Source organism: Thamnophis elegans, chromosome 5, assembly GCF_009769535.1.
Source record: "Thamnophis elegans isolate rThaEle1 chromosome 5, rThaEle1.pri, whole genome shotgun sequence".
NCBI classification, from domain to species: domain Eukaryota; kingdom Metazoa; phylum Chordata; class Lepidosauria; order Squamata; family Colubridae; genus Thamnophis; species Thamnophis elegans.
The window spans coordinates 44,800,599-44,828,170 of record NC_045545.1 but is presented as its reverse complement, the minus strand read 5'-3'; the positions used below and the strand labels follow the sequence as shown (position 1 = coordinate 44,828,170).

General features: G+C 39.8%; 3 protein-coding genes across 3 annotated transcripts in view; 1 reads left to right on the top strand and 2 right to left on the bottom strand.

Annotated features, from left to right (window-relative positions):
• The window catches only part of RBM15 (RNA binding motif protein 15), a 29,147-nt gene extending 22,063 nt beyond the window's left edge, over positions 1 to 7,084 (top strand). Inside the window, 5 exon segments of the mRNA XM_032218685.1 lie at positions 472 to 531; positions 1,058 to 3,079; positions 3,252 to 3,353; positions 5,934 to 6,054; positions 7,040 to 7,084. The gene's annotated coding sequence lies outside the window, so the exon portion shown is untranslated.
• SLC16A4 (solute carrier family 16 member 4) lies at positions 160 to 16,030 on the bottom strand. The gene is given in 10 exon segments (XM_032218686.1): positions 160 to 1,150; positions 5,925 to 6,018; positions 7,037 to 7,086; positions 7,089 to 7,247; positions 8,823 to 9,296; positions 9,299 to 9,382; positions 10,110 to 10,271; positions 11,647 to 11,790; positions 12,247 to 12,379; positions 15,712 to 16,030. Coding segments are annotated over 10 exon segments (1,686 nt in total). The 5' UTR covers positions 15,973 to 16,030; the 3' UTR covers positions 160 to 1,025.
• An 859-nt stretch (positions 16,031 to 16,889) lies between these two features.
• On the bottom strand, positions 16,890 to 23,507 carry LAMTOR5 (late endosomal/lysosomal adaptor, MAPK and MTOR activator 5). The gene is made up of 4 exons (XM_032218688.1): positions 23,400 to 23,507; positions 23,174 to 23,235; positions 20,887 to 21,004; positions 16,890 to 19,676 (listed from the first exon to the last, which is right to left on the bottom strand). The coding sequence occupies exons 1-4, from the start codon at positions 23,489 to 23,491 to the stop codon at positions 19,616 to 19,618; spliced, it is 333 nt and encodes a 110-aa protein (XP_032074579.1). The 5' UTR covers positions 23,492 to 23,507; the 3' UTR covers positions 16,890 to 19,615.
• Positions 23,508 to 27,572: the final 4,065 nt, after the last annotated feature.

Below are 27,572 nucleotides of genomic sequence, written 5' to 3'. Positions count from 1 at the left end.
ATTTATGATGGGCAGTGTCCCAGGGTTATATCATCACTTCTTGTGATTGTCTAACAAGCAGAGTCAATGGGAAAGTCGGATTCACTTAACAGCTATGTTACTAATTTAACAAATTCACTTTACAAGTGTGGCAAGAAAGGCCATAAAATGGGACAAAACTCACTTAACAACTGTCTTGCTTATCAACAGAAATTTTGGGCTCAATTGTGGTTGTAAGGTGAGGACTACTGGTATTAAATATGAAAACTGATGAATTACAAAACTTGCTTCCTTATTTGGTCTGATATTGGGGGCGGGGGATTCTTTTTTGCAAAAATGAGATCTTGTCCTAATTCTCAGAATATAGTTTTATTTGCCCTGTAAAAGAAGGGATGTTTTTTTAAAGTTTGTGTGCTTATTTTTAAATAAAGAGTGATGATACGCTAATATGAATAAACTGATCATTAGCATTTTATCCTGCTATTTCTCCAGGAACTTCAGGCAACTTACATGAAGATAGCTCTTCATTCTATCCCACCATGTTCCTATGAGGTAGGTTGGACTGAGAAAGTGTAACACCATGTGAGTTTCTGCATATAACTGATGTTATACTTAAACCTGCATCTCCCTTGTTCCTCTATTTTGGGATATTAATCAAGCAGCTGTCAAGATACAAGAAGGGATGTCTAATTTACCTTTTCATTTGCTTTGGATGATAACTGCAGTAATTTTCAGACTCGAACACACTTTGCTAAATGAAACAATTCAAAGAGGCCATTTTGACCATGAGACTCAGACTCATTGGTAGTTGTAGGAATAAAATTAAAGCATCCATAACAAATAGCTGAGCAGCTTCTATTTGACCACATGCAACAATACAGAAATTATATAGTTACAGCATTACAGTTATAGTTATGCAGAATATTAATATTTTTGAAAGACACATTGTAGTCACTGTCCCATAATTAGTTTATTGTTGAAAATTTATGACTTCTACAAGACCGCCTTTGGAGAATTGCAGAATCTTATCTGCTTATACAGTGGATTCAACTTTCTTGTCTCCATTTTTGGGCTAAAGGTTCCAAGAATAATGAAATGGATGAAACAAGGAAACATATACCAGTCAAAATGAAGGACCATGCATATGTCTGGGTGTAATCATACAGCCAACCTGTAAGTAAGGAATAACAGGGTTTGGTTATTACATCATTCTCATTTGGTGTAGCTGTCTTTTCATATCATTACTAATGCAACTCTTAAAAACCATGTAGGTACCTCAACAATACTGGCTTTGCATCATTTAATCCAAGTGACAATAAAGATTGTGTTTATATATTAATCCACCTTAATTGGTTTAAATTGCAGGAGCTGATTTCGTATTCCAAGGTAAATATTTCATCCCTTTAATATTTCTTCATGGCATGTTTATTAAATAATAATCTGTTTCAGTTTTTCTTTCACCAGTCTGTTAATTTTTCTGCTTGCTCAATCTGTATTTTAGGATCTACTGAATCCCACATTTGAGTACATTGTTCGACAGCAAAGAAGAGATGGAGGCTTTTTACAGTAGTATTGAGCTATGGAGTACTTGAATGGTGCAGAAGATACAGTCTTGTGTTCAGACTAAACATTCTTATACACCCACATATAAGGACATTTTAGTTTTGGTGAATTTTATGTAATGTATATAGAATGAATCTTGGTAATACTCTTTAATATGATGACTCACAGACTTTTAAGTAATAACAATTTTGAAAATGGGTAAAACACATCTTTTGAAAAAGTATTTACATTCATAGAAGCAATGTACTCTTATCCTATCCCTAACATTTATAGAATGAACTGATCTCTTATTTGGTGAGATCTCACTGGTGTACACATGGTTACTTGGGAATAAATCCCCAGGATCCCATAGCAATTATGTTGCGGAGGATTTTCTTGCTCTGGCAAACTGTTAAAATTTACCACCAGAGGGCTTGTTCCCACATTAGAACAGTATGGCTCATATTTAAAGGACTCTGGAGTAGATCGTGTCTGAAAATCTGCTTCTATTGATTCACACTTAGATGGTGCTTCTGTGTATTACATGTATGAATTGAATTACTAGGGGATCATAAGATCCTTGCCAGTCTAGTTCTCTTCATTAAAATAACAGCCATATATGGCCAGTTTGATGGTACTCATGTTGGGGGCGCCTGTGGCAGCCTGAGTGCTCTGCCAGTGAAAACGGACTCCTGATTCTCCATTTTCAGCTGTAATGCCCTCCTGCAACACTGCCAGTGAAAACGGAGCTTGGGAGGGCCGCAGATACATTTCTGGTGGTAGAGGCCCTACGGGTCGGTCCTTTGCTGTTTCCAGGGTGGCCCTGTAGGCCAGATCCTGTGGGCCTTGAGTTTGACACCCCTGCCTTAAACTATATATTTTTTTCTAATTTAAATCTGCAGCAGATAACTTGCACTGAATGAACTCAAATGTTATAAATATGATAGAATATGCACATTTACCATTTACATATGAAATTCTGACCCTATTCTTTTTTTGAAGTCTCAAGTGCCTTAACATGGTGTATATGGACATGATCATATTTCTGATTATTTCACTTACTCTTTTCTGTTTGTTTCAGGGCTATGAAATAGGTTTTGAAACATATCCTGATTATACCAAATGATGTTACCTACACAATTATTTAAAAACAGTACTTGCCATTTTGTTTTTAGTTATTTTCCTAATAAATCCAGTGTTCATGTTTTACTTCCAGTGCGTATTATAAGGAAATGTTTACCTCAGGTGAAAATTTTTGCAGTTAAGCCTCTACTGTTTTAAGAATATAGGTTTTATTGGGCTCAAAGTATATAACCATGTAGTTTAATTGTTTATTCATTGTTTAAAAGTTCTGCTTTAGGTTTCATATCTTGAATCACTGAATCCACATCCAATGGATACTATTAATCTCAGTTATGTAATAGGTTGCATGGATACAATTGCAATTTAAAACACATAGAAACTTTACAATGATTGTCTTCTGGAAATGAATCCTGTCTCACCGTACTTCTCAAAATCCACTTTGACAACTGCACCATACCCAAAGAAAGCAAGACAGGTGTGGTTTTACCATTTTTGTTGCTAGTTGCTAAGGGAGGGTTAATAAAACAGCTAGATTTAAAAGTTAACACTTCTAAATATTTACTAGACGTTCTTCAAGAAGTCTAAATCATGTTGTAGTTATTAATGTGTTAATTTTAAAACCTTACATTTTTTTCTATTTGGCACAGCTCTTCAGAGGGCAGTCCCTGCCCCATATCCCTAGAATATGCTTTAGGGTGTGGGTCCTGCATTAACATCTGTCACAGTGAAGACCGATGCAAAGATTCCAGGTAGAACCTGTGCAATTTCCCTATCCTCTTTCTGCATTCTATTATAAAGGTATTAAGTTTCTCTGGTTAATTTCCCTATTCCTGGTTTAGTTCAATAAACATTTTCTTCCTTTTTTCTCATCGGCTGACATTGGTTTTTTATCAAAACTTGTATCCGTTCCTTATTTTCCTCATGGATGCTAAATGAAATTTTTAACGTTGTTGTTTCCCTTAGATTGTTAAATTGCGTTTGGCTTTGAGCTGTCTGTTAAACATAGCTTTAAATAATCATTTTAACTAATTCCCTCACTACATAGGGTCATGTCATTTCAAATGAAATATAAGATCCTAATTAAGCTTTCGAAATTTAAACAAGGATTGTATTTCATCCACATTTGGTGTAAACTGGATAAATGTAAACTATTTAGCTTGGCAAGGATGAAAGTAGACAGTGAAACTGTTAGTGTAGCATTGCCCGAAGAAAACATTAGTTTAGAAAATAGGATCTTTTTTCTATAATATTAAAATACTTGTATGAATATGAAAAACATACATTTCTACCTCCACCTATCTGTCTCTTACACACACACACACACAGAGAGAGAGAGAGAGAGAGAGAGAGAAAGAGAGAGAGAGAGAGAGAGAGAGATGTAAACAAGTTGGTCTAGCTGTAGCATTGGTGCTGTAGCATGTTTATTGTTACTATTATTCATGTTCCACTTATCAACATCTTTCCCAAAGGATATCTAGTCCGAACAGTGGATACCTTCATTGCTGCCTTTATAAAAATACCATATTTTTCGGAGTATAAGACGCACCTTTTTTTCCTCAAAAAAACAGGCTAAAAATCTGGGTGCATCTTATACACCAAATACAGCATTTTTTGCCTCCTGAAGCCCTGCCCCCTTCACCAAAATAGCCTTGCCTAGCCCTTATGGAGGCTTTCAGAGAGCTCCTGGGGGCTGGGGAGGGCAGAAATGAGCAAAAAAAATGCCTTTTTTGCCCCAGTCCCCAGCAGCACTCTATAAGCCTCCATAAGGCTATGCATGCATTTTTTCCCCCAAAAGGGCCTGTTTTCAAAAAAAAAAAGGGCCATTTTTTGCTCATTTTTGCCCCCCAGGGGCACTCTGCAAGGCCCCCCCCCCCAAGGCTATTCATGCCTTTTTTAAAAAAAAATATGGGCCTGTTTTCATGAAAAACAGGCCATTTTTGGGAGGTTTGCAGTGTGCAAAAACTTTTTTTTCCTTTTAGAAAGCTCTTTAACTGATTGATAAGAATTACATTGATCAAGTGCTGTACCAGCAGAAACAAACCTTAGGTGCTGCAGATTGTCAGCGATTTCCTACCTACCTACTCTTTCTCTCTCTCCCTACCTCCCTACTGTATTTCTCTCTCTCTCTCCCTCCCTCCCTCCCTCCCTCCCTCCCCCTCCCTCCCTCCCTCTCTCCCCCCTATATCTATCTATTCTCTCTCTCTCCCTATCTACTGTATTTCTCTCTCTCTGTCCCTTTACCTACCTACTTAACTACTCTCTCCTTACCTACCTACTGTATTTCTCTCTCTTTCTCTCACTCTCTATCCCTCTATCTACCTACCTACTTTTTTTAAAAAAATTGCCTCTTCAAAACCTTGGTGTGTCTTATACTCCGGTGCGTCTTATACTCTGAAAAATACAGTAAATGCATTGTCTGTAGTACAACATGAGTGTTTTCCTTTATAATTAAGAATTGACAAATATTTTATATTCAAATTATTATTTCTAGGGCTGTGCAAAGGGTTCAAAAGGTGTGGTTTACAATGTTTGGAGGCACCCCTCTTTCTGTTGTAAAAGCAGCTGCTTTTCCTGAAAATCACAGAATTTCACAGCCTTTTACAATTGAATAATTTTTATTGTTTAAATACCTTAAAGATTGAAAAGTATTATCCTTAACCTACAAACATAGAAGTCAAAATCTATCTATATAGTTTACCTGGACTTTCAACCTTTTTTTTCATAATTTCAGTGATGCATCTGTTTGGCTGATAGATATTTAAGATATAGCTTTTGGCTTTGTGTACACCCATACATTTTTTTGAGGAACTAAGCTACTCATTTGGACCTACAAGGAGATAATCTTATAATAGTAGAAAGGGATAATGCTCTGATATCTATTAACAAAAATTTAAAAGAAAATTATAATACAACTTTAGTACAAGACAGGACTGAGGAAGAAATAAGGAAGGTAATGATTTCTTCTCTGTAGTAATTGTGGCTGATACATTCTGCTATTACTCTTTACACAGCACTGTTAACATAACCTGGCATTTTATGAACAGAAAGAAATCTCTGCTCTTTACTAGAAATAGATTTAAAGGGTGATGAAGTGAGGAAGAGAGTAGAAAAATATTTAAATATGAAATGTAACACTAAGTATTACATTGCCAAATTGTACACAGGTAGTTTTATTTTCCCTTGTTTACACTTTGATAGGATTTTTCCTAAATGTAAATGCATATATAAGTCACATTATAATTTGTATTTTGAAAGAAAAATACAGTGTGCTGTACGGTTAGAATTATTTTTTCAAGGAAAGAAAATAATAATTATGTTACCTGCTATAGGAGGTCCAACAATAACTCCAAACCCAGCAATGAATGAAGCAACTCCCAAGGCACTGTGAAATCTGGCTGCGCCTACAAGATCTACCTGTTAAGGAAGCAGTATTTATTATTCAATAGACAGGTAAACAGATTTATCATAGTGCATGGAGAGACAGAGAGATTTGTTGTATTCTAAGCTTGATAAAGCCATGTTTTTATATTACTATAGATACCATTGTTGTAATTTAATAAAATTATAACACAGCTATAACAGAGCAAAACCAAATCATATGAGTTGAGGAACCTTAAAATTTCTTACATTGCCAACATTAAAAGACAAAAAAAGTCTATCCCTTGTTAAACATTCATACACACGCACATTTAATACTGTATAAGAGTGAACTGTTGGTTTCAGTTTATGAACAGTGTCTTCTAAAGGAGCTAAAATTTCAGATTCCTTGGAGGCTGCCAAAGTATCCTGGTGATACTGATAATACAGGTTTCAGTTTTACATAGTACAAAGTATATGTTGAATGCAAATCAAACTCAAAGACAATATCTCAAAAATTTTAAAATAGCCACTAAAAATCAACAAAATTTTAAAATATTAATTCCTGTTAGCCCAACTATTCCAAAACAACTTCCTCTCTGCAAATTTCAGATTTGAACTATATCACAATGTCAATGTGTTATGTGATTTGGGATCATGTTCTAGCTGTTGTCTATTAATAGCCAATATGCCTAGCAGCTTTCAAAGCAGGAAATGAAGTCCCTTACCACCTGACTACATTTCGGAGGTGTTATGTCTTTGCTTTTTTAAAAAAAGTATAATGCCTCATTCCACAAAAGTTTCCACTTCCACTGGGAAGTGAAATGTTTTCAAGGGTAAAAAACCCAAGAAAGTACAGATCAGTGCTTAACTCATAATAAATTAGGATCAGTAAAAAGCATTTTCAGTGTTTCAGTGCAATTCTTTCTCTGCCTCTTAAATTCATGTTTCTGACTGGACCTGAAACATGCAATTCTCCAGTTCTCTAGCATTGACTGAATTGAAGCAAATTTCATCATTTGGGAAGTGCTACTGTTCTAATATTTTAATTGTTCAATTACTTTTTTCCACTTACCAGCACAGGAAACAGCAGTGCAAGATATCCACCACTGAAAATGGCAAAATTACAGAGTAACTCATAAGTAATGGGAAGGTGGTAGCCAGAGGACACAGCAAATTAGTGAGCCCACAAAGAATGAGGTATGTTTTATGGTAATGATATGTCTTAGTCCAGTTTTGATTAGCAATCCAGCCAGAGACCAGTAAACTGACTGTCTCTACTATCCCTAAAAGAAAACAGAATAAAAACACATAATGATTTCTAAAACAGAATTCTTTGGGTCAATAAGGATCAAAAAGAAGGAACTGTCACTTTATAAATTTCTAAAATTTATTTAGCACCAGTGGACATAAATATACCTAGCAATAATATCTAGATCCTAGTATCAGATTTGTGTCCCCTCTATTTTTTTATTATTTTAATTAAAATATTAATAACAGAAAAATTATGCTGCAAAACACTGTGAGGTGTTTATGGTAAATATTTATAAAGTGGTTTATAAACTGTCATTCCAAGTCTGAGGGTAACCAGATTGTTCTAATTCACATGAAGCAAAAATAAACTGCAAAATGGGAAAAATAGAAACAATCACTCTGGCAATTTAAAATATCCTTTTCTATACTACTTATAGACTTGCTGGTAGATGCTCACACTGAATGGCTGTGGCCTCGTTTGTCATGTTTCTTATCTGAGTGGTAAGTCTTCGATCCATTTATATTTTCAGTTCTATCGTTATCAAGATTCAACACCAAATTCCTGGTGACCCTAATTCCCCCATGTCTCAAAAATTGTCCAGTATGTTGTATGGAAAATTCCTGGATGATATAGTAAAGCATCTTTTCACCATTGGAAGACTCTTTTTCCCTCACTTTCTTTTTTTTCTTCAGCTCCACATTCAATTGACTGATGCCCAGTATATTTAATTATATGACTCTTGAATACTACATTTTTTGCTTTATTTTTGTTAGGCATATGGAGCTGAAGTTTTGTTTCTATCTGATACATTCATATCTGAGAATTCTAAACATTTCTTCTATGATTAAACTCTACACTTATTCACAAGCTCTGGTCAGTAATTTTATGGCAAAATGCTTTGTTAAATGAAATTGGAGTTTATAATCTGGAGTAATTTACCCTTAACTTTCTCCATCCCCCAAATTGCCCATTGGTAAGCTCTCTTGCTACATAAGGAGCTTGATTTTGCCTCAAGAGAATCCATTATCCAGTTTAAGGTGGATTTCTCACTGATACCTCAGTTTCTTAACCCCTATTCTGCATCAGTGTTTTCAAGCAAAATTTAAAGGGTTGGTTTAAATTGAAAATAAATAACAAAATCATTTTAACTATTGGTTTATCTCTTAAGAAAAATATGTAATAAAGATGGAAGCAGTTTTGTACTGAGGTGATTTTTTAATGCTAATAAAATTTAAGAACATATTTTGTTGTTATTAAGATGGCTTTACAAAACTACATAATTATAGAAGCATGCCTTTGAATAAAAGGTCTTAATAGTTACAGCATAACCACATTTCATAAAGCTATATATTAAATATTTTTTTCCCAGTGTCACATTGTAATTTCTTCTTCACTTCAGTATTCGTCTAATAATGGAGTTCAAATTTTGAATTTGAATCAATACACATTCCTTGATTTCTTTTGAGTTGACTTTTAAACCCTAAACAATTATACATTTTGATGTGCTTCATATGTAATTAGTGATTACATAATTATCATGATTTGCATTGATAGGTAATGGTGACATTTTACAAGAAACATTTTAAAAGTTCAAGATTTTTCTTACCAGCTACTAATATGATGTAAGCAGTATCCATTGGGTCAATACCCAATGTTTTGGCTCTGGCTGCAAGGTGGAAAGTTGGGATAAAATAGGCAAGCTGACTGAAGAGAAAAGACCAAGTGAAAATAAAGAAGAAGGGATTCTTTAGGTGACAAACAACAAGATGGCATTGCTTCTGGATAAAAGGCTGCACCCTAGATTTTCCTTCCTCATTTGATTGGATGCAACTTTGATCACCAGTTTGGTTATCATTCTTGTAGGCGTCCACAGAACTGTTTTTATGTGACGTTTCAGAAAACTTGTAGTTAATTGGGGCTAAATTATGAGACTGTTGTAGGTTGTCTGATTTAGCACATTCTTGATTGGGAGGATCCAGAATGTTCAATTCTCTGGTGCAGATTTTATCTACACTGCCTCTGGAAATCTCTGGAAACATACTTATTGTAACTATTTGGCCTTCACTTTTAGGATCTATGTCTCTAGTCTTTTCTTATAAACTGGTCGTAGTAGGAGGCTAGAAGGTATAAGGTTCAACATGATGCCGCCATATATCAATAAGAACCCTGAATGGGAAAAGATATTTTTAAAAAATCATTAAAAAAATCATTACAGTCACAGAACTAACTAGCATATGGATAAATATTTCTTTTCAGGGTTATTTATTTTGATAATTTTCAAGCAGTATCCAACAATTTCCGTATTCTCTATGCTGTATGGAATCTACTTTAAGCACTGCCTGAAATTATGTCAAAGTTTTTATTCTCGTTAAAAGAAAAGATAAAATGAACGCCATTAGTAGTAGATATGGTAAATATCACTTTAAGTGAATAACAATATTAATAATAATGCATTTGACAATCCTCAGAGATTGCCCATCTTTCCGAGATGTCAACCCCCCCCCCCAAAAATACTGATGAACACCTTAGGCCAGAATTAATTTTTATATTTATACTAAGTGAAATTTAAAAGAAAAAAAGTTTTCTAGCTATTTAAAATGAACCTCTGTTTTAATCTCTAAAATGTTATTTTGACAGTATTTGTTTCCCATGTGTCTCACAAATTGTCCTGTGAGAAAATTAGAGCAATTAAAATAGAAAATCTAAAGCACAATGTATCTTTCCTTTTGTATCAAAAGGATACAAAGCAGATTTCTCATTTATCTCACTCAGGAAACTGAATGACTGAAAGAGAATGAGGAATCAGTTATTATTTGACTGCAATACTAAGTTTAACATCAACTTACTTTCACATATTAACAGTGTGAAGATATAAGAAATGAGGATGACTAACCTTGCCAACCGTACATTTCTATCAGGAATTGGACAAGGGGTGTTAGCACAACACTCAGCCCCATTCCCGAGCGACCAATTGCATTGGCTAGAGCCAGGTATCTCCTGAAATACTTAACTACCATGACAGCAGCTATCTGATATAGCAGACAAAAACCCAGCCCTAAAGAAAGAAAACATCATGAGCAGAAGCAGCATCTTCTGTAGGAATGTGTTTTTATTTCATTTCGTTAAAACAGCCTTTCATGAGAACATATAATGAATCGCAGAAATACACAGTGTTCCAGGTGGACAGTGTTTAACTCTGAAGCTATTGCATTTTAGTCTTTACTTTTCCCCCCATAACAAGATAAATAATTACTTCCAACATACTGTTGGAAACAAAAGGAAAAAAAGATTGGATTGTTGACTGCTAACGTTGCATTCTAGAATTTCCATACTAATAGTCACAGACTAATCTCTAGTCTGAGGTTTGGTATATTTATTTTGAATGCAGTAATCCTTAATTTGAAATGATGTCACTTAACAAAAGAGTAACTCAGTTGCTGACATAGTACACATTTAGGGACCATAATTCTGTAATATGATACTATGTCAAAGGCTTAATCTTCTCCAGAATAAAATACATACAACAGACATGGAAACCTTAAAACCCTGGATAATCATTGCCTTATCAGAATCAGCATCATGCCATCATACTATATAATATTGCAATGTTATATGTAAATATCTGAACAACTTCTTAATGTGAAGTGATATAAAAGTAAGAATATATTTCTCACAATAGTGATATAACAAAAGCTTTTGTAATATTTTATCTTTGTATCTGTCTCCAATACAAGCATTCAATTTAATCAAGAACTTTTAAAGTTTTAAGGACAATGTAAAGAAGTACGATTGAGTACTCTCTGGCCTTGCCTCAGGTAAACAATTATTCATGCTCCTCAAAAGATGATGTAGGAGGGAACAAATTAAATGCCATGGTTTTAAGTATTCCATAATTACTTAAGGACAGAACATCAATTTAAAATAGTCAGTTATAGTAGGATTCCATTTAACAGCCTCAATTTAGCTGCGTGGATTTTATGCACTTTTGGGGGGGGGGGGGGGGGATCCTGTTGTCCAAAATTCAGGCAGAAACAACATTAAAGATGATGTGAATAACTAAGACAGCCGGCTAAAAGCAGCATCTGACATTGGTTCCTTTTTCTGCCTTTCCTGAAGTACAAAGCCAACTGTATTTTTGGGCTGGAAATATCTCATTCACCATTTAATGGATTCCTCTTCCCTCTGAACTGTCCACTATATTGAGGGGTTATTTTTCTGTATTGCATTGAGCTTGTTTCCTTTTCTGTTTCACAGCACTGCCACTCCAAACTGATTACAGATCTCTTTGGTAGGGAATAGCTTTGTGAAAATGCCCAGAAAATCCAACCTTGGACAATGAGTAGGTGATACAAATTATCTTCATGTATAATTTCAATTTCTGGAAAGTTTCTGGAGGGGCTTATTAAATATACTTGACATGGTACGCTTACCTGTTAGGAGTCCCATAGAGACCCAAAGAAAAGGAATGCTTGTGGCCAGTGTGCTAACAAGAAAACCAGCACCAACCAGCAGAGCCCCTAACAAGGAAGTTTTCCGTTCTCCTAGCATTTCACACACTGTAGTTACCAGAGGTGCTGGAAAAGAGCAGATGGAAATTGGCATTAATGATAGCTTGAGAAATAGATACCACTTCTGGGACAGAAAACACTGAGGTGAAAATATTTAAGCTTTAAGGAACTACCAAACTACCTATTTTTGTTCATTAAACTTACAATAGTTTTTATAAAGACTTTGATTTATGAAAAGTACACATGAAAACTCTAATGTGTGAGCTATGGTCAGTAAACAAGATTGGCGAATGACTAAAAGTTGGGAAAATAGTTTTAACTCACAGAGATATAGGTAGGGATTTGGGGGTTAGGCTTTGCAAGCATATTTGGCATTCTGAGTAAGAGTACCACTTTCCCCCAGCTCTAGGGGAAGACTTCACAAATTGGACACTGATCATGAACTGGCCTTACACTAACATAATCTCAGCACAGTCCAGTGAAATGCATTTAAGCATGCACTTAAACCAATATTATACCAACCTGCTAGGAATCGAAGTGAGGACATAATGGAACCAATCCAGCTGACATGTTCAGAAGAGCCACCAATGTCTTCTTGAAAAGCCACAAAGAAAATGGCAAAGTTTTTCAGTGTTCCAATCACAAATACATTTACCTACAAAAATCATCCGTATCACATTAATTGAAATGCAAAATGGAGTATTAATTGACACTCTATTGTGAAACTCTGCAGTGTAATCTTTCAATGATCAGAGGATGAAACTAGGTATCACACTGACAGACCCAGCAGAGCCCAAAAGACCAGCTAGTATCTGATCTGAGAAGAAAAAAAATTAAGAGGAATGAGTGACCTTTGCTGAAAGCTTGTATTTCATGAATATTTTGAAACCTGTCATATGAGTGCTAAAATAATGATAGAAAGTATTTTTAAAGCATAAATGTTATGTTTTGGACTTCTTTGGCTGAGCTATGACCTGTCGGTCTAAATAACATCACAGCATTTTGAGATGGTGAATAGAAGAAGGGAGGAAACTGCAAAGTTTCATACAAAACTGATAAAGATCAGGCTGAGTAGTCCCGGGTTGGCCAAGAACACCAGAAAAGATGAATTCAGATATAATGAGAAATCAAAGCTATGTTTTGAACAATGGAATGCCCTCAGAATTTAAGCTAAAAAGGAAAAATATATCTGGAAGAAACTGGCTACACATTATAAACGTTAACTATAAGAAGTCCTTGGTTAACAACTGTTTGCATTTGTGATGCTGATAAAAAAGTAACTTTGAACCAATCCTTACATTTACAATCTTCCCAAGTGTGTAAAACCAAAGGAAATGCGAAGTAGATCATAAGCATAGTATCAGTTTCACCTAGCGACCAAGTAGGCTGTCTCAACTGCCACTAAACAAGGACTGCCTGTTTGAGCAATTCCTGCTTTATGCCAGGGCTCTGTTGGAGAAACGGTTATATAGACTAGTTTTTGCACACATGAAATCATTGCACAACTGTATGGAAAATGGTACATAGTTTTGGTCTCCATTGGCATTGCACAAATAGTTGTGTAAGTCAGGCATTCCCTGAAGTTTTGTTTTAAACTCATTAAAAATCATTTTCATTTCATTTCTGAAATGTTTCTTGCTTTCTGTCCTTTCTACACACATTCTGATTTCTAAAATATCTTTGCATCCATATATTCCCACCTTTTGTTTCATATCCAGTTAATATCTTTCAAAAGCAATATATCAGTGTTTACGACTCTCTAAGCGGTTTACAAAGTCAGCATATTGTTCTCAATTCATAAGAATCAAGCTTATTCAAAATTCTTTGGTGAGGGTTTTTTGTTCAGAAGCTGTTTGAAAGTTAAGTAACAGTGTCAACTGTACCACTTCTGTCTATATCCTGTCTACACAGATTCAAATAATGCCCTCTCTCCTGTGCCTCAGTTTCTCTTTCCAGGCATGGCAGACAGCAAATGAGATGGGATGAGTGTTTAAGTTTGCTATGGAATTGACCCAGGGCCAGTGTTGCTGTGGGCCCACAATAGGACAAAACGTTTTCAGTCCCATTTCTAAACAGAGAAAGGTATGTGGCTTAGGTACTGGGCTGACAGTGGCAGGGCTGGGCCCTAGGCATCCTATTGGTCACCGTAGGATAAGGTTGGCCATTAGAAAATATCCTGAGAAACATAATTGTGATGGAAGAAAGAACTGTGATGAAGTTTTTTTGGCTTCCACTTTATAATAAAATCAACCTCCAACTCAACTAACCCATCAAACTTATACAGCCTGGGGCTAGACTTTTCTTGGCATTGTCTAGCAGTTGTGTGCTTCTAACAAAATTCTAAACAGCAACATTTCCCTTGCTGCAAAAACCCACATTACAGTGACACAGAATGCAGATTGTGCATTGGTCGTTTCTATTCTTTTAGAAACTATTCAGAGTTAAATAGAACTATTTTATTTTTACATTTGGATAAGCTTCTTAATCAATCCTTTGTATCAAGAATGCCATTGGGTGGGGGGGGAGTGCTCTAATACCCTTCTCCCTTTGCATTCAGTTCTTCATATATTTCTGCCCTTCCCCACACTTTTCTCTCTCTGACTTACACAGCTTTCTGCTTTTCTCCTGTTTCTCTGATACACCACACAAAATATTTGGGCTTTTTGACAAAGCCCATGGGCAGCCCTCAATGTTGGGGATCCCAGTATCCTTTTGAATCCCCTGTGAAAGCTTGGAATTGGCAATCCAATCGGATACTTCTACTTTGCAACCGGATAAATCTGGTTGGTAGTGACAATGGGGGAATGGATGTGCCACAGATCACAGACACAAAGGTATCCTCTCCCCTGTTCTGTTTACATCTACGTAAAGTGTCTGGAAAATGTCATTACTTAGTTCAAAGTGAGAGATGAGATATTAGGTATGTTGATAATACCTAATTATATATCTCCTCCTTTGGCCAATGGGTGATGTCCTGAGTCAGTGCTTGAGGCAGGGTGAGCCTCAAGCAAAGGGTAAGTGGCTGTTCCCTCAGAAGCCTAGTGATGTCAAGATTATACCATCTTTGATTGTTGAAGTTGTGCTCCTTCAGAGAAAACAGGCTCATAATATTAGGGTTCTCCTGGTTTAGAGTTCCTGGTAAAATAGTAGATGGCAACCATGACTTGGAGGGGATTTGCTCAGCTCTGATTAAACTGTTAATTGTAGCCCTACCTGGAAGAGTACCCTGAGGACACTGAGCTCACACTCTTGTCATCTCTTGTTTGCTGTAATTCAAGCTATATGGCACTGTACTATTTCCCTTTCTGTAGAGAACTGTGACATGCAACCAAAAGCAAACTTGCGTCACAGCTAGCCAGATGTTAATTTTTGGCAGTAGGAATAGAAAACCACCAGTTTTCCAGATGTTACTTTCAGCATGATCTGGAGAGGGATATGTGATTGGTATATCACATTCATCACCATAAATCAATTGTAACTTCTATACAGACCATACTTACTACGTTCTTCAGAGTAGCACAAACTGCTCGTTACCAGAGACAGCAGGAGTCTCATGGATTCATATATGCCATCTATTTGCCAAAATTTACTCAACCATGGTTTGTTGCATAAGCCAAAATGTCTGGCTAAATGCTAAAACCAAACAAAATTATAACTAAGCACAGCACATGATTTCAGCTAATAGTTATCCAATTAAATTCATAGTACTTACTCTAAAGAAACTAGCTCTAGAAAGATGCTAGTGTATGGATCTTGTACAATTTGTATTCTTTGATGTTTTCCATTCTGTTAAATCTGCAAATGTTTGATAAGTTTTTACCAAAGGGGCAACAATTCTTACTCATTCCTTAAGTTCTTTATATAGTTTCAAACACACAAACACACACACACAAATAAAATCAAGCGCCTTTTGTATTTGTCATGACTTTTAAGCAACACCAAACCATGCACTACATAGTACCGGTAACTTAGCTGCTGCTTACTTACAAGAAAAAAGTTGAGAACAATCAGCCAGCCCCATCCTCCATCAGGAACTGCTGTGCTTTTGGGACCTTTGCTGTTTTTATTACTTTCAATGGATTCTCCATCCTTTTCTGAACTCCAGGCAGTTGCTGCCATTGGCGTTATAAGAAATGTAATAACCAAGGCAGTCTGCCTCTCAAAATGTGTCAGCACAATTGCTTTAATAGGTATGTGCTGCAGGCTTCCAGTGTAATCATTAACCAAATGTTTTAAAGGATGAAACATATAACTGAGGTGGAACTTTAATTGCTATCTTTAGTTTTTCCTCCTTTCTGTTAGCAAAGATTGGTGCTACTGTAGCTTGATGCCCCCCCCCCCCCCAATGCTTTTAAGTAAACAAAGATAGGCCTTTAAAGTAGGCTTGCGAGGCATTAAAAAAGTTGCTTTATAGTCTCTGGATTTTTTAAACGAAACTTCAACAAGCAGACCAGAATCAGATGAAAATAGCCCAAAGCTGTTACTTTTGTGGTTTGTTAATATTTGCAAGACCTGTTGCTGCTTCCTCTTTATTTGCTCTCTTCTCCTTTTTTCCGGGCATACAGTTCAGTTCAGTTCACCAGAGCACCTGTAACCGTTTTGATCAGCAGGGGACAGATCACCTCTTCATCTTCTCCAGTGTAATATTTTCCCCTAGCAACAATGTAATTGAAGTGAAGATTTTTCTATTTATTAAAAAACCCTAGTTTGATCCATTTTTTTAAACAAACAATTATGGATTGTTTAACTTCCTAGCAAGTTTTCACATTAAACATATTGAATGGAACTGCTTTAAAAATTAACTTTGTTGTGCAAATATTCAAATGTTACTAATGAGCTTATATTTGTTACAAGATGGACAGGACACCCTAATAGATTTCTTTGTTAAGAGTTCTGACCCATCAAAGGGTTTCAATGGAGCTACACGTTATTTGTATTCATTTTTGTTGTTAAACATACAAATCTATCTGACCAAAGTATAGTGGGTAAAACAATTTTATAGATCACAACTGAAACAAAAATATGGTTGTAATTCCAGCAATTTAAATCAGTTTCCCCTTTTCAATTAGGCCCTGCCCTTTTAATTCAGCTTTAAAAAGAAGTATGTTTCAGACTGAATGCCAATTGGTTAGACTGGAAAAATTACTTGCTTCTGAGATCTGAGATATTGCACTTTCTTTTATTTCATGGTTTAGTAGACTTTAAAACAATAATACTCTGCAGTTTTACATTTGAATAATCAAAAACCATTTCCACAAGCTACAGTGTATCCTGAGAGATGGTAATTATCAGCCGCAGCCCAAAAGTCAATTAAGACTAACCCAGTGTTTTTCAAATTTGGTAATTTCAACTCCCAGGATTCCTCAGCTAAGGGAATTACATGTCTAGAGAAGTTGTCAATTTTTACTTTTCTTGCTGACAAAAAATAGTTTTAGAAATGGCTTGATACAAAACCACTAGTACATACTTAGTAATTTAACTTTCCTTCATTACATAAAAATCCTCAGTGATTTGGATTCAGGATGTTCTTCTATAGTGCAGATGTCATATTGCAGCAGAGCCAAGATTTGGTTAGATATTTTTTTCTTAGTGTGAATGCACACATCAAGACAGTAGTACTATGTTGTAAATTAAGGCTGTTAAACTCCCAGCCCGGAGACTGGATGCATCATGCACTGGCTACACCGATGGCTGTTTAGCGAAAGGGGGGGGGGGTAGTCTGATACATCACGACACCGTGACAAGGTGAGTTTGACACCCCTGTTGTAAACAGTGGCTTACTGCTGTGGTTAGTGATTGTAGACATAGTTTTGTGTTATTTTTTTCCTTTTTACAGAAACTTAATTGCAAGCTAATGAACTACCCTTTAACTACAATGCCTATGTGTGCTTTGCAGCAAGGAAGAGGCAGATTCAGCTAAATGTCCAAAGGACACAATACTCATCCAGATGTTTTCTTTCTCTATGGAAGAATGTCTAGTGTCCCAATCATATCCCTGACTAGCATTCAATAGAGCTGGGGAAATCTGTAGTCATCCATATTGTCAACTGTGTCAACATTGAAACTATCAGTCTCATACTAAAAAAAAAAAATCTTTCCTGTTTTGCCCACAATTTTGGATGGTTTTACTTTTATTTTACTATTACAATTTAAGAGTTGAAAAAAAGGGAACAATAAAAATATTTCAGAATCTAATGCAAAACCCTGTAAGCTTTCTCCTGTATACATGGAGGAAGGAAGGAAGACTGAAGGGAAATTGTCTCCACCCCCAAATGTATAGTTGGGGAAGGTGTCTAAAGGAACGTTGTTTATATTGGATTCTACAGCGCTCTGCCCATATTCAAGAGAATGCAGACTCTTCTGGATGTCTGTGGAGCCACTGGTGCTCTGATGCTGTTACCTAGTATTGGATAGGGTATTGATATATCTGCAAGCAAATAACCAAACTCAAAAACAAGGACTCCAAAATTCAACCTTGAGCTGTAGGTCATCCACCTAGGTAGCATATTTCTTTCTTTAGGAACTGCCGAGTATAAAGAAAGCAAAACCTTTATTCTGCAGCTTTAACAGTAAATCTGTTAAGACTTCCAGCCTTTCTTCTGTGCAAATCTTATCCATCCCAGTGATGTGTATTTACCAGGTAGCTGATTTGTTGAATATATGAAGATGTGTTGGCTAGTTTGTGGCTCAGGATCTAGCCAATCTAGCCAATAAAATAGATTTCAGTCAATCACAGTTCAGTACTCTAAATAGCATGTTGTGGAAACATGGTATTTACTGTTTCTGATTGTATAATCCTTTGCCACCAGTTTCTATCTCCATTTCCATTTTTTTTAAAATATTCCCTTTGGCTAAGTAGACTCTCACAATGCCAAATAATTAGTTTTTTGGCAGAAAACGAAGGGCACCAGATTTCTTTCAATCTCTTGCTGTTAAGTATTTTACTTAGCAGTAACCTTAATTGAATTATGTCCCTAGGGCTTAACTCTGATGAACTGTTTTTTAAGTATAAGCATGCAAATTTACACTTTAAAATTTAGGGCAAGAAACATCCATGCTTAGTACTGATCCTGTTGGTATGTTTTGAGTAGCCAGCACATAAAAGAATGTGATAGCCTCATCAACCACAATAAGATCATGACATTCGTTAATAACTGGTTAGAGAAGTTGTTCTCATTTGTTTTCTAGGTTACTCTTCAGAAAAGAGCAGTGCAAAAACCACATTGCTGTTATTATCGAATTCCTTTAAAAATCTATCAATATGCAAGGAGGCAATTTTTTTTTTGCAAGGTGGCAATATTTGAGCATCCTTGAGTGATCTAGAAAGTTGTGGTGAATTGTGGTGATCAGTATTTGGAATGAGATAGGAAATCCAACTTATAGACTAGGATGAAAAATTGAAAAGTATCTCAGAGAAGGTGGCAATGGCTAACCTCTTGCATTTGATAGCAACAAAGCTACATAAAAATGGGCATGTAAATCACCAAGAGCCAAGCTTGATATGAAATAGACTTTTTGTTTCAATGGGCCAAGGAAGAAGACAAGATTTTCTTAACAGATTCTTCTGCTACATCAAAGTAGATGCACAATTTTTAGTCAAGATAGAATGCATTACTTGTCCTCAACATTTGTTTGCATTCCTCTAACATTGGGGACATCTGTTAAGTTGCTGTCTCTCCAGCAATACATAAAAAGTGCTTCATTACTCAAAAGATGAAACGATGGAAGTTCTGTAGATACACCCTGTACCAAGGTAGGGAAGTGAGGATGTTGACAGATTCAATTGGGTTCTGGCTTCATGAGTTTGGACATCCCATTTGTATTAATTGGCAGAAGACAGTTCCACAAAAGTGATTTCTTGAAGAGCAATGAATACTGTGAATGTGCAAGATTAAGATGCCATTTTATGTACTGCCACTATGATGCCATCATGCTTCTGGATCATGATATTGCTGAAAAAAAAAAACACCAAACAATAAATAAATAAGTTAAACTTTTTTAATATTGAAAGCAAACCCAAAATATTAGTGAAAATAGTGCAGATTGGGGTTATTGATGATTTTATAAGTCCTATAGTTACATAACGGGTTGAACCTGGTATTTTATTTATTGAATTTATATAGCCACACATCACATTTGCATTTGACTTTGGAGAGAATATACAAAACAAAAATTACATAATGAATACAACTTATACATTTAAACAGTAAAAACACTATAATAATAATAAAACATGAAAGAATGCAATCAAACTTATACCAGCCATTTAATGGACTCAATGTTTCCATGGAAAACCCAGGTTTATCCCAAACATATAGATCATGGGGATGATAAAAATGAATTAAGGATTCAAATCCAAGATTAAGAGCTGCAGTGGCGCAGTAGTTAGAATTCAATACTTGCCGGCTACTTCTGATTGCTGGCTGCCTGCAATTTGGCAGTTCAAATCTCACCAAGCTCAAGGTTGACTCAGCCTTCCATCCTTCCGAGATTGGTAAAGCAAGGGTCCAGATTGTTGGGGGCAATATGCTGACTCTGTGAACCTCTCAGAGAGGGCTGTAAAGCACTGTGAAGCGGCATATAAGTCTAAATGCTATTGCTATTAAAAGAGCCAGTTTGGTGTGGTAGTTAAGGCATTAGGCTAGAAAACAGGAGACTGAATTCTAATACCACCTTAGGCATAAAGCCAGCTGGGTGACCTCGGGTCAGTTACTCTTTCTCAGCCCTAACAATCAGGAATCAGGCAATTGCAAACCATTTCCAAAAATAATTACCCATTTTTTAAAAAATACAAAAATTAGGTTGAAAATTGCCAAGAGCACTCCAGAGCTTAGAGGCAAAAATAGTAAATGGATTCTCCCTGAAAGGGAAAATCTACATGTAACAGATGTGTTATATATGCAACTTTTATGCAAATTTCCAGAACCAAAAGAAGGGGAAAAGTTTTAACTTCTAATTTTAGTTTTTTGAAATCCTTATTCAAAATGACAATGATAAGGTCTGTTAAGTCATTAAACACAACTAAGGAAAACCACAGAATCAAATGAACATGCCTGCCCATGTGCTTTTTGGGAATTACACTGCATACATGTAATGGACTGGGATCCATCAATATTTATAGAATCATATATTGGTCTTTAAAACTGTATTAATTATGCTTACCCAGAGTCTGATTCAAGACATACAACAGGAATATCTGTTGGATCAGAAGTTAATTTTGCTGCTTGCTGGGCCAAAACAGATATTACACCTGCATGCTCATCTGAGAGGGTGCCACGACCTAGAAGATAACTGTGCATCATTCAAAAGAAAAATGTTCTGCATTTAGCTGTGAAGAAGAATAAACTTTCTCCCCAAATAATTAACTGTAAATTGCAGAAATTGTCTGGAGTTCTGACAATATATCCAGTTACTACTGGTAGTTGCAAAGTCAAAGTGCAATGAAGGACTGATACAGCTAAATAACATTTTCAGAAATTTTGGTTGACTTTTTGGCAATAAAATCCTGAAACAATTGGACTTTTGGATATGACCCAGCAAGGCTTTTAGTATGTCACTTATTTGCTGCAGCTTTACAATTATTAACTAGACTTTGGGTCTAGCAGAGGGATGGAAAGGTTGTTTAATGTGAAGTTGCTAATTTTGGCAATTCTAAGCCAGAGGTGAGGAAGGTTAGACTTGTTTGGTCTCCTTTGAAAGCTCCAAGCACCTTAGTACTTTCCTCTTATCCTTTAGGAAGAAAAAAGGTTTCCCTCATGTTTATCTTCCTTTTATGGTACCCCTTAATACAGGGATCCCCAACCTCCAGGCTGTGACCCACCTCTGGGCTTTGAGCTGTTTAGAACCAGGCTGCAGAAGTGGTGGGCAAGCGTGTGCATGCATCCCCATGTGCATGAACAATGGGCAAATATGTACACTTGCCTGTCGCTCTGGCGGAACCATCCCCCTCCCCCCCCAGTCCACAAAGCTGAAAAGGTTGGGGAACTCTGCCTTAGATTTTAAAAAGTGCCTTCCTTCTCATTTCTATCTTTACTATTGTTTCAGTGTTTTCCCATTCATTCCCTCTTTAAACGAACAAAGTATGTACAGCAGTATTGGTTTTAGAAATAATTAAGTCAGTGCAATTTGTCACAGGATGAAAAGGGCTCTTTCCCTTGCTCAGTGAATGTGGAAGGCTACTCCTCTTCTCATTTTCTTTGCTAACAAATGAGCCAATTGAGTCTACATCTTCCTCCATGGCTCTTACAGGTTTACATAATTGTGGTTCATTGATGGACAGTAGCACAAATAGTAACTTTAAAATGACTTGCCAAGTCTGGCTGAGTACTTTCTCTGGTCCTTGAATCTGATCACGGTAGACAGGAGGTTGCAGAACAAATCATCTCCATGGGCTAGCAGTTTCTCCATCCTCACCCCACAGGTGCTTTTCGAAAGGCAACAGGACTGTCTTTGTTTCTTCCTTGAAAACATTTTACTTCTCATCCAAGAAGCTTCTTCAGTTCTGAACTGTCCTGAACTGAAGAAGTTTCCTGGTTGAGAAGCAAAATGTCTTCAAGAAAAAAAAACAACAAAAGTCCAGTTGCTTTTTGAAAAGAACTTTTGGAATAACCATAACCTGGACACTTGGAATTTCCATAGACATTTTCCCAACCCCAATGTTACTCCTATCATTTGCATATGTGAACATCTGGCTGCTTTAACAGCACACATGCAGATGATAGGAGCAACTTTCATACAATACACTCAATTGCTGTATCTGCATAACAACAGTGAACCAGAAACTAAGAACATGCTGACTAAAATTCAGTTGGCTCAGTAGTTTTGCAAATACAAACTGCTGGAATTAAAACTAAGGCCCTTTCTTAGATAGGGGTGGGAGGGCCTTCAGACAGCCATTCATGCTCTAATTATCTCACAACTAGACTAGTGTGACATGCTCTGCACAGGTTGTTTGGAAGACAGACGTTTTAACTGGTCCAAGATGCAGCCCTGAGAGCAGTGATGCTCATCTAACACCCCTGCTTCACAAACTCACTGGTTGGTTGGCTTCCAAATGCGATTTAAGGAACTGTTTCCTATAGCGCCCTACATGGCTAGACTGCAGTGTTTCTCAACCTTGGCGACTTGAAGTCTTGTGGACTTCAACTCCACAGGACTTCAAGTCGCCAAGGTTGAGAAACACTGGCATAGAGCCTGGTTACTTGAGGGACCACCTGCTTCCCATAATATCTCCTGGTCAATTCAATCCTATAGTGTTGGAGTACCAGCTAAAAGAGTAGTTTACACGGGGGAGGGGGTGGCACTGCTGTATAAGGCTTTATTCGAAATTCAAAATAAAGACAACTGAGAAGCGCAGGGAGAAGACAAGCGGTGTTGGAAATACGCGCAGAGCTTCTGGAGGGGTGAGAAGGCGGCCTCTGACACCCCCCCCCGGAAAGAGTCTACTTACAGCCCAAATTTAGCCCCTGAGAATCGGTGCAGAGGACTCCCGCAATGGAAGGATTCTTCATACTAAGGAAAAAGGAGACGGCACCGATGAGAGTCGAACCGGCCAGAGGAAAAAACATCCCCCGCCCCCTCAACTACAGGCCGGCTACCCTTCTTTTAAAATAGAGAGAGAGAGAGAACCTGCCGGTCGTCCCGCGGGCAGGAGCGCCGTCTTTGGCGTCACTTACGTATCTTCCAAATGCGTCTCCAGCGTCCCTTCCATTTTGCCGACCGCAGCCTCTCCGGCAACCCTCGAATCCATCAGCTGATCCGGAACCATGTGACTGGCAAGACTCAGACGGTGGCTCGCGAAGGCCTAAATTCTTCGCGGTGAAATCAAAGCGCCGTTCGGAAAACGCGAAGAAAATGGGTTTCTGCGGAAAGGGACCGCGCTTAAAACGCAGCTTGTTTAGGTTTTTGTTTTGTGCGGAACGCGCATTCGTATTTGAGAATTTGGATTTGTTTTATTTCGTCCGCGAAGATAGATGCCTCCTATCGAAAATGATTTTAGATTTTTGCTTGGGGTTGAGCTTCGTTTGCAACCATTGGTGCCTGCTTGCCCATAGCTAGGATCCTGATATTGTGTGTGTGAATAATAAAATAATATAGTTTTTAATTAGTTTTAACTGGTTTTTAATGGTTAAGGTGACCAGGTTTTCAGATTGGTAAAGAGGGACACCTTTGACGGGGGGGGGGGTGTTGATTAAAAATTTTATACGGAAAAATTATACAGAAAAATTATGGTGTGTGCCGAAATGGATAAATTAACGAAAGAAATACAGCTGGGTGAGCTCTCCGGTGCCCCGCCCTTTCCTGCCTCCTTCCATCACGAACCAGATCACAGACAGTGGTCACATTGAGGAAATGGGGATTTTGCAGTATCCTACCTCTGGAGTGGGGAGGGACTGGAGATTTTGCAGTATCCTACCCCTGGAGTGGGGAGGAAATAGGGATTTTATAGTATCCTTCCCCTGGAGGGGAGAGGAAATGGGGATTTTGCAGTATCCTACCCCTGGAGGGGGGAGGGAATGGTGATTTTGCAGTATCCTACCTCTGGAGTGGGGAGGGAATGGGGATTTTATAGTATCCTTTCCCTGGAGGGGAGAGGAAATGGGGATTTTGCAGTATCCTACCCCTGGAGGGGGGAGGGAATGGGGATTTTGCAGTATCCTACCTCTGGAGTGGGGAGGGACTGGGGATTTTGCAGTATCCTACCCCTGGAGTGGGGAGGAAATAGGGATTTTATAGTATCCTACCCCTGGAGGGTGGAGGGAATGGGGATTTTGCAGTATCCTACCCCTGGAGGGGGGAGGGAATGGGGATTTTGCAGTATCCTACCCCTGGAGTGGGGAGGGAATAGGGATTTTATAGTATCCTACCCCTGGAGGGGGGAGGGAATGGGGATTTTGCAGTATCCTACCTCTGGAGTGGGGAGGGAATGGGGATTTTGCAGTATCCTACCCCTGGAGTGGGGAGGGAATGTGGATTTTATAGTATCCTACCCCTGGAGTGGGGAGGGAATGGGGATTTTAAGGGTACTGAGGACGTGCCGGCTCACTGATTCTCCCCAACCAGGCGATTTTCCTCCTTTCCAGCTGGGTGGCGGGAGCACCTGGGAACTCCCTAGGTCAAAGCCGAGAGGAAGGGGGGAGAGTCTATATGAAGGAATCCCGAGGCTCTACTTTAACCCATGCGGGAAGTTTGGGGGGGGGGGCTTCTCCGAGCTTCCGTTCCTCCCGCTTCCGCTCCTTCAGCTGGAGATAATTGCACACACAGCCCCCAAAGAATCCTAGGCACACAAACAAGCAGCTTCCCCACCATGGGCTTTGTTCTTAACCAACAGCGGGCAAAGGGAATAGAGAGAGGCGGTGGCGAGGCTACCTTTTGCGGGGAGAGCAGGAGCTTGGCCAACCGTGGAAAGGTGCCTTGGGGCTGGGATCCAAGGCGCGCTTAACTAGGTGAGGAACTTGTGCGGACCCCCGCGCTTAACTAGGTGAGGAACTTGTGCGGACCCGCCGGGGCGTGGGAACTGAGGAAACGAATAGAGGGGGGCGTGTGGAGAAGAAGAAGCGTGCCCAGCTGTCATCGGGGCTGCTGAAGCTTGCAAGGGAGATCTAGAAGCAGATGGGATGGGACTTGGAGTCCTATGATCTTGGCGAGTGGGGATTCCTGCGATGGGATTTGGAGTCCTAAGACACTGGCCATTGGGGGCTGCTGCGATGGGATTTGGAGTCCGATGCCCCTGGCGATTGGGGGTTCCTGCAAGGAGATGCGGGAATAGGGGGGAGGGGTCTGCACAAGCCCCCCTTCTTTAGAAGAGCCGGAAGCATTAGAGGAGGGGACTTTGCACATCCCCCCTCCCCCGAAGCCCAGCGCCTGCTTACAGCAGCCCCAGATCGCCAGTGTCTTAGGACTCGGCACGCTTCTTCTTCTCCACACGCCCCACTCTCTATTCTTTTCCTCAGTTCCCACGCCCTGGCAGGTCCGCACAAGTTCCTCGCCTACTTAAGCGCGCCTTGGATCCCAGCCCCAGGGCACCTTTCCATGGTTGGCCAAGCTCCTGCTCTCCCCGCAAAAGGTAGCCTCGCCGCTGCCTCTCTCTATTCCCTTTGCCCGCTGTCAGTTAAGAACAAAGCCCATGGTGAGGAAGCTGCTTGTTTGTGTGCCTAGGATTCTTTGGGGGCTGTGTGTGTAATTGTCTCCAGCTGAAGGAGCGGAAGCGGGAGGAACGAAGCTCGGAGAAGCCAGGGAAAAGATGCAACCCCCCCTCCCCAAACTTCCCGCATGGGTTGTAGATCCCTTGTAGGGGGAGGGGAGGGAGGGGAGGGGAAGAGGCTCCACGGGTGGGGGAGGGGAGGGGAGGAAAATGGGGGACGCTGCGGAGGTCAAGGAGATGAAGAAGACCTTCATTGTGCCAGCCATCAAACCCTTCGGATCACTATGATTTCGCCACCGCCATTTGCAAGGAGTGGGAAGGAGAGGAAGGAAGGAGAGAGGGGGGAAGGAAAAGAAGAAGGGATCTACATGTCTCTCCGGCCGGAGGGAGCCGCACGGGGGGGGGGGAATGGGCATCTGTCAAAACCCCGAAACCCGTCTCAGCCTCGGGTGGCTGCGGCAGAAGCAGCGAGCGCGAGCGCGCGGGGGGACGCTTCACCAGGAGCGACCTCCCTTTCCCCGCTGCATAGGGATGTGGGGAAAGGGCTCGGGCGCCCAGTTTTCTCTCCCCCCTTCTTTCCTTCTCTCTCTCTGCTCTGGGAAAGGAGCAGCACTCTGGCGAGCCCTGAGAGATTCCCTCATTCTCTCTCTCTCTCTCGCGCTCCCGGCCCTTCCAAGCCGAGGCGGTGGGGGCAGGAAGAGGAGTCCGAGGGGGAGGGAGGGAGGAAGGGGAGGCGGCTGCGGCAACTGGGCAATGGCCAGCAGCGGCTGAAGCGGGGGGAGGGAGAGCGAGATTTTGGCGAGGGAAGGACCGAGGGAGGAGGAGAGGACGGGGCTGCTTGGGAACGGAGAGGACCAAGGTTCAAAGGGAAAGAGCAGCGCGCGCCCAGCCGCCGCTGCCGCCGCCTCCACTTCAGAAGGTTCCTCCCCGCGCCGCCCTCGCTCTGGGAAAGGAGCAGCGCTACGGCAAGCCCCGAGAGATTCCCCCGTTCTCTCTCTCTCTCGCTCTCCCGGCCCTTCCAAGCCGAGGCAGCGGGGGCCTGAAGAGGAGTCCGAGGGTGAGGGAGGGAGGAAGGGGAGGCGGCGGCGGTGGCTAGGCGATGTCGGGATGGTGGGAAGCGAGGTGCCGCCAGCGGTGAGAAGCGACCACAAGTCGAAAGAAGGGAAGCGACCACGAGGGAAAGAAGGCGGCGGGGGGACCCGCAGCTTGGTGGGCGTCTCCTCGCAGGACGGAACCCTCTCTCTCTCTCTCTCTCTTGCCGCCGCCCCATCCTGTGGCTGCCACCATGGACGGGGAGGAGGAGGAGGTGGAGGAAGAAGAAGAAGAGGAAGCGGGACGAATCCTTTTGAGAGAGGATGGGCGCGACCTGGCAGACACAGGGAAAACTCCGCAGGGCGCGAAGGAAGCAGCGCGGCAGCGGCGGAGCTGGGAAGGTGCTGCCCCTGGAGCCCAAGGGTGAGCGGGCTGGCGCGGGTTGGCAAGCGGGCGCCTTTCTCGCACACAGGGAAGGGGAGGAGGGCGGCGGCAGCTGTTCCACTAACCTCGCGCAGGTTACTAATTCCCAGTTTACTCACCAGTGAAGCAGCAAAACAAAGCAAACAGCCGTGAAGGCGAAATGAAATGGAGACTCCTGCGACTCATGTGGCGTGATAAGCGGACTCCAGCCAATCAGTGAGCTGGCTGGGATGGTAAACTTTAAGCACGC